Source organism: Echinococcus granulosus (assembly GCF_000524195.1).
Source record: "Echinococcus granulosus chromosome Unknown EG_S00011, whole genome shotgun sequence".
Lineage (NCBI taxonomy): Eukaryota > Metazoa > Platyhelminthes > Cestoda > Cyclophyllidea > Taeniidae > Echinococcus > Echinococcus granulosus.
This window is the reverse complement of record NW_020170391.1, coordinates 489,894-497,796: the sequence shown is the minus strand read 5'-3', so window position 1 is coordinate 497,796 and position 7,903 is coordinate 489,894. Positions and strand designations below refer to the sequence as shown.

Genomic DNA, 7,903 nt, shown 5'->3' with positions numbered 1-7,903 from the left:
AAATCTACATTTTAAAATAATTTTTTTTGACTTTTGCAAATGAGCTGTAGGTCATTAACTTGTATTAACTACCTCCTTAAACATTCCAAGTAATTTGTGCCACGAGGGAGAACGACGCCTACTGACTATTTAAAAAATGACTGAGATTACCTATTTTCAGAATAAAAAATGCTCGCAACGAGGAGTAACCCCATCGCCAGGTTAAATAATGTCAAAAGATCTTAAATAACAAGAATTTACAAAACTTAAATGGTGACATTTTGTAGTAAACAGTAAACACTTACTCCTCAATAATCATCTGGAATTGTGGCCTTTTAAGTTCACAAATTCATGGGTGATTGAATTAATAAGATAGATTTACGATAGTGGATCAAACTAATTTTTCTGATATATCACTAGACGTGTGTTGGCGGCAAAGCGATTGTTGCAGTTGAATTTTTGTGCTATTATTTGTGCATAATAAAACAACAAATTAGGTGGCTTATCAGTGAGATTAACTTTATTTTAGCAATCATCTCGTGTTTTTGCAAATTTACTTTAATTGTGGAAGCTTGGAAATTATAACCTAGAAAAATACTATCAGTTTTAGGTGCTCACTAAAACTTATGGGAGCTAAAACATAATACCAATTGGTTTCGCTCAATTTCCTAATAAAGGGCTTAGATTAATTCCATTTCTTTTAGCCCATTCTGTTACGCAGTGACCTGTTTTATGGTGGGAGTGTCTTCGAAGTTATCGCGATACCAGCCATGCCTGAAAAATAGCATAGGAATTACTACAACTGTTTCCGCTTCTTGTATTCTTGTGGCAAAATTTTATTACTGACTGGAAGGAACGGAGGACATCCATTTTCACTTATTTGGTCAGCAAGTTTTCAGCAAATTTACATAAATACGAATTGGTAACTTGTAAGAAAAATTTAGCTACCTTGAGAAACTAATGCAAAAATGGGAAGATTTGTTTATTATGTCAGGAAAACTTTGTGTTGTGTTGCATGAGTTTTGGCCTTGAACCATAGAAGCGGAATATGATATGTAAGGTGGGTGATAAGCGTCGGCGGCTTTGAGTAGAAGCCATATGAAAAAAATGACTATTGCCATCCACTCATTCCGTGGCGGAGATCACTCAAGATAGTGGCTTTTGATACAGTCAAAAATATCCTAACGACAGGAATTTTGTTTCACGTCATCGTTATCTTTACCAGCCGGTGCTGAATTAGTTGTACATAGTAAATAAAAAGGCATAATTTCGTAATTATCCCAATGAAAAAGAATAGAAAGCTAGAGTGGTCGTGATAATTGTGTCTTGTCGCTAAAATTTTACAATATAGCCTACCATCGGTCAACTAACAACGTGCGGAAACACCAAAAAAGGTTAGTGGGTGACTATGATCTATGTACCATTATGAATAGCACTGATGCGGCTACATCTCCTTTGAGACGGGCTTGTAAATCGTTTTCTGTAAAACTCCCGAAATGGTGCTAAATCATGCCATAGATTATTACATTGCCCAAGAATTACAACATGCATAGGTTTCGCGGAAATAAATGCTCATTATTTCACTTTGTCGTGGAGTCAGGATTATTTTTTGTTGCCTATTAAGTTTTAATGAGAAGAAACAGTTTATGAACTTTTGTATTCAAGTGAAGTTCAGAGGTAGCCCTTGAGTTAACAGAGAAGTTCAAACACCTAGCATTTATTTTTATGTACAAAACGAATAAAATTCTTTGCAAGCCCCTCAAACAACAGCGAAAAATGTTTAGCCCCCAAGCTTTATTGTGCGTTGTAGCTTTTGTAGAAAAAATCTCGGATGTGGTGCACTAAACACCATGATAAGGTGGGAATGTGCTAAACATATTCCAATTCAACTGAACCACCTTTGCCATCTTTGACAACATTCATTCGAGTTCCAATGCTATCCAACTGTCGTTTTTAATGACTCCAAACAGAAAGAAATTTCTGAGAGTGAGAGTAATAGCTCATGGTCCTTTGCGGGATTCCTGCGAGGGAACACAAGCGCGTGTCACTAAAGTATGAGGGTGAAAAATAATCACACCTCCATTGTGCATTTGATCCGACGAGGTGACGAGATGGAGGCAGGACGACAATGAGAAGGAGATGGACTGGCGTGCAAGTGGACACCCACAAAGGGAACCATCATCGTCAATAATGACTGCATCTCACGCTACAAAGGCACTCGGCTAGTTTCATGGCTAAAATGAGGTTTATTCCTTTTAAAGTTAACTCAAAAAGTGTTTAAGGCGTAAGAAAGTCTTTGTTTATAAGGGTGACAATCAAAATCTCTTTATCTTTTGCAGATTTTTTTTGTGATACCCCAAATTGGGCGACTTTGTTATTGTTTTGAAGTAATTATCCAAATAAGTATGCAAACCAGTAGCAGTCAAAGTTTGTAAATTTGTCATTCCAATCCCTAAAGTTGAACTCAACTTTGATAGCATTTTTTATAAAATCAACACCGCTTTCAATTCTTAGTATAACTTCCATTTATTAGTATATTTCAAACTTCTGATGATGGAGACTCTCAAAATCAGAATAATGTGGTTTAAACGACGTCTTGAAATAACATCTCCAATTTGTTCTTGCAAAACCTGGGTCTTTGCACGCTATGTTCTTCATGTAGTGCAGCTTAAAAGTTTAGTCAGTAAAACAAAAAATGGCAATTTTCCGATGTATTTTGCTCATATTGGGAAGAACTTTTAGCAATACACGGCCTCCCCACACTCTCATATCAAACTTTATTGGCCGAGTCGACTAGTTGGCGTAATATAATTTTGTTTTGATCACTGCCTCAAATGTCCTACGTTGCTGCAATTAGTATCATTTTATGCAAAGTCCAAACCTCTTGCTCCTCATTTTTTTGACTGGAAATAACTATTGTTCAAATGGAATTAATGGATTAGGCTTGCTTGGAGATATTAGTATCATCGGGAAATCAGGATGATCTACTCGTGCTAATGAAGTCATTGTTCACCCACAATGAGTAGTAAATCCTTCCCTTTAAAAGTAGCAATATCTATTTGAACATTTTAATGATTACAAATAAGATGCTCTCGGTCTCGTTGAGAGCTTGTCTTGCATTCTTTTTCGCCATGGACGGCACTACCTAAATAAAGCGAGAAGAATTTTTAATTCGGTTTCGCTGTTTTAGTATCGATAGGCAAGAGTATGGAAGTAACATGGCAGGATATCATTCGTGAGCATAATACAGTGGATTCCTATAGGATACGCCGAAATGCAAATTTCATTCATTTGCAACATCCTATTAGCAAGAAATCTACAAGCCGACCTTTCCCGTAATTCCCTGAGATAAAGTGGGCTTTATGTGCTCGATTTCCCTTTGAACGGCTGAACAGCGGATAGCGCACTATTGAGTTCAAAAGCTATGTTCCAAAATCATGCAAAATTTTGGCCAGAGAAGTCATTTGTGTTAAAAAACCACCTTAAATGACCCATAAGTGGGACTTAGTGTGTACAAATAGAGAAGATAAAATAAGAGCATAGATAATTGGACGGGTGTAAATTTCAACCCTGATTTGGAATTTCACAGGCTCCTCAAAGAGGAAATTTTGCTAATAAAATGCCGTTATGTAGTATTAGCTCCATATTGTATCCTCTAAAGCGCATGGACACCTGTTTCTGCCAATGAGTAGATAAGGGCGAGCACTTTTTCCACTCTATAAGTAATAGTACATGGAACAACTGAGAAATCGTATAAAATGCATTAGTGTGTACTTTATCAGTTCCATATCTTCCAATCCACGGAGTAGCAAAGTTGTGGTAATTTGGTATTTTATTTATCTGTATACTAAACTACCTAGGCACTTTATTCTGCTCAAGTCTCCCTTCCGCTTCACAGCATGATCTTCCAGCTATGCTGGTAGTCTCCCAGGTCCTCGAAATGTTAGTAATACAATACAATTTTACGACTTCGGGTATGGCTGGAGGGGCTGCAGTACGGCTCCCATCAATTACAGATGAGTTAACTTTAATCTGTGGATTTTTTAGTTTACTGGTGTCTTATTTTCGGGACTTTTCATTATGAAAATAATCTAACAGATCTGCTGCTTTATGAAGAAATGATAAGACTTGAGTGATATGTCGGTGTTTTAAAGGAACATCTTATTCGTACTAGTGATGCTTTATGCTCGTATGTCTTCGAATTATGATAGTAAAGAATGTTACGTAAAAGGAAGGAAGACAGAATGATACCATTAGATTGAGAAGAATGGTGTTCTGGTCTTACAAACGATGAAGCCCTAACGCAACAATACATTTCGACGAGCCGTAGAGGAATCAACAAAATAATCACCTTTGGCAAGTCAAAATAAATTACTTTAATGGCTAAAATTTCTAGCAGTGAATGGAGAAGCCAAAATAAGTGATCTGGTAATGTCAACTACCTGACTCAGCAGAAACTTTTACCCTTCACCTCGAATAAAAGATGTCCACCCTACTCAACCTCTTTCCGTGGGTATGGAACCAGAGCTAGAAGGTACAAACAAGACTAAATATTCGTGTTTTCACAAATTGTTAAAATTAACACAATATACACAATTATATATCATCCATGTGGTAGCAAGATGATTTTACTGCCGGTAAATGCTAATTGTTGTGGGCCCTGAGGTGTTATGCAACTCATGAGGTCCGCCCACTCACAAGCCCCGTTTTAGGGCAACCAGTATTTCTCTGGTCATGTGCTCCCCGAAGTTGGCCAATCTTCTTGTAACGCATTGGGTTTGTTCAAAATACGTTTTTTTTGACAAAATAATTTTAAGAAAAATTGAGTGTCAAAGCAGTAGTGTGTGGCAAAGGATGTAGTTTACATCGTGAACTCTTCTTGGCCGTTCAAAGAACAATATGAAAGGCTCAAAATAACAGCGTTATAGTGAAATCTCCATCGACAATTTACGCCCGCTATATCCAAGCAGTCGGTGCAGCAACTACGGTGGTGTTATCAAATAAGAAATGAGGAAATGGTAATGCGCATTCCGGTAGAGGAGGAATACAGATGAGTTTTTATGTAAATACCGGATCACTTTTGCATAGTGAATGGATAAACATTCCATTCAAGCAGTTTTTGGGTACAAATAGGGCATACATTTCATTTCTGCGCAATAAATACCAGTTAGGCCATAAGGGGTTAAATACTTCAAATATTAAACTCGAGCCTCCAGATCATCTTGTGCGTCCGAAAGTCATTTTGAGCAAAGCAAAGGGATCAAATACGAAATTATATTTTCCATTATGATCTTTTAGGAATGCTCACCTCATGAGATTTCAATTGATTCAAAGGCAAGCGACTTGATTTAAATTTGCCTAAAAATTGGAAAGAAGTCACGCATATGCAAGCGCACTTCAGTGTAAGCTCTCAAAAACCTTTCTCAAGGAAGTATCTACGAATTTTAATGTAATAAGAAAATGTCTCTTACAGTTCATCATTATGACTGCCTTTTGATAGCAGTGCGGTAGTGCTGATCGCTGTCAGTGGGCGGAGAGCCCGTAGATGTGGCCAGTGGAGTACATGAATATGAGGTTGATGCTCCGTCACGGTGGTTTGAAGGCAGCTAGATTTCTCCATTCTTAAGTATTACAGTTGTTTTAGCATGAATGAGCTCTGGCACGATACCAAAACCGATCCATCTTTAGAAAAAGGGTTTCAAAATCCCTGTTAAACAGTGATGCAAATTAAATGGAATCGCAGCCCCATGGTTTAGCGACCCTAAAATCGAAATAGATTACTAAACTTACAAGCTAATTAAGGGGCAAACAAGTAGAAAATGACTCAAAGCGAAGTATTTCTAAAAGTTCCTTAACAATGACCCTAAGACACCTAGTTGTCTGCGAGTTACTGGATACCTATGAACGGGAAATAACGCACTACTGTAACTCCAACCCATGAAATTTAGGCAAAGCTACGTGATAACTGCTAAAATTCTATTTAAAGTGTAATTATGATGGTCGCACTGCCATTTTTGTCGTCCGTGGACTTGCCTGCAAAAGGAAATCGCATTTAATTCGCTCACTAATCGTACAGTGGCAAGCACAATTCCCTCCGGCAATTTGACATGTTCTTCTGATTTTCGGGTTTACATTAGGGGAGTCTTCAGCTCTGTAATACGATGCTAGGGCGTGAATCTTGATTTGATTTACTTTAACCCGCCAGTTTTTACTACTTTAATCTGGCAAAAATAGAGATCGCTGACTGCAGTTTGCAGTAGGACTATAAGATAGTAAAACGACTAAAAGAGTAATTTTGAGCTTTAAAGTTTAAAACTGAAAAAATACTGTGAGCAGTATTTGGCGCAGATGGAAATTCATCTAGCTAACCAAGTGGGGTTTTAACGCATTAACCCATTTTGACACGTATTTCGGTTAAAGCAGAGTCATTTGAAAATGATTCAGCGAGTTCTAGAGCGGAGTACTTTGCTAGTGTAACATATCAAGTTGTTGAAAATGCTAGCTTTTCGCTTACCAAATTCACCCACTTTATGGACCGAGTTAAGATGACAGCCACACCTCCTTCATAAATGGGTTTCGTTGTGAAGCAAAGCACCCGAAAATTGAAGCAGAAGTGAAATAGAAATAAACTGATGAGGGCCATTGATGAAATACCACAAATTTACCCACTTTTTTAAGATTCGAAAGGCTCTTTTGAAATGAGAGTATTTGCCGCAGCGCAGATACTAAGGACACCATCTCAAATCCCTTTCCCAGAGCAAAAAGATGTCCGTGGAACACTTTTTTTCCAGTATTCATATGTAGCATCTTTTCGATAGCGTTATTCACTAAGTAAATTTGATTTTATTTAATTTTTGACCAAAACTGGTGAAATTGTGAGTATAAAGTAGTTCCGAATCACTCCACGGAGCGTACTAACGTCGAGATGCGAGCTTCGCCAATGCATAAATTATAAGAAGCTCTAAGTTTTAACGAGCTTTTATAGCTTATAATCTATCAAAAAGACATTTAATGTTCTTGTTTAGGTTTGTTAATGAAATTAATTATCAGGAACTGGGATTGCCGCTTATCGCTCCTAAGGAAACATTCCATATTCACTGTCAAAAGATTGTGTTTTAGTTCTTCTTACCTGCTGCAAGTGGAGTATTGTCTATGCTTAAATTAGATATTATCCTGGTGGTTTATTATGCTTGGTTTTAGCTCAGAGTCCCGATCGTGGTTGAAACCACTCATCTATTCCATCTAATTAGACAAATGTACAAGTAGAAAAGAACCGAGCGCTGGTTAAAAGCAAAAAGGATCAGCAAGTAAGGTGTTCTTTTAAAAGAAGCTACTCTCAAATGGGGAGTTTAAACCGACAACTAGTGACGAAAAGCATTTTACTACGGCAAAAGGATTAGAAAGGGATATTTTCTTGAGGGTATAAAAGGGGTACAATGAAGGCTATTTTGTTCTTTAGTTCACTCATTAGAAATGATCGCTAAAGGGTGTTAAAATACTTTGAGCACGTTGAACACCGTAGAATGCTGTCAAATTCACTATTAAATCACTTTCATTTATGCCGACAATCCAGACCTCCGTCAAAAATTAAAGTGGTATTCAACTAGAGCATATTGTGAGTCTCAATAATCACATTCACTACAACGCACTGCCAGCTCGCTTGCATAGACCCAGTTTACACCAACCTCGTACCCCAGCGGACGTCACCAATTTTCCTAAAGGGGAGACGGAAACTAGTATTTAACAAAATCGTGATAATCTCGACAAGCTTTCATGGTATCCAAGTTTGAAATTTCTTTCTTCAATTAATCTTCTCGATGCGAGACCCTAAAACCGGCGGTAGGAAATGGGAACAATGAAAATAGTACAGTAGCAACCTGTGCGCAAGACCCTAAATGAAGCCCGAAAAAAAAGTATTTCGTCA

At 37.6% G+C, this 7,903-nt stretch overlaps 1 protein-coding gene across 1 annotated transcript; it reads right to left on the bottom strand. All coding sequences in view use genetic code 11, as the record gives it.

The window, feature by feature from the left end:
* Positions 1–370: 370 nt before the first annotated feature.
* EGR_02431 (hypothetical protein) lies at positions 371–5,460 on the bottom strand (the record flags this gene model as incomplete). Its single annotated transcript, XM_024491680.1, has 6 exons — positions 371–443; positions 499–565; positions 1,564–1,595; positions 2,335–2,447; positions 5,288–5,337; positions 5,451–5,460. The coding sequence occupies 6 exons, from the start codon at positions 5,458–5,460 to the stop codon at positions 371–373; spliced, it is 345 nt and encodes a 114-aa protein (XP_024353831.1).
* Between the last annotated feature and the right edge of the window lie 2,443 nt (positions 5,461–7,903).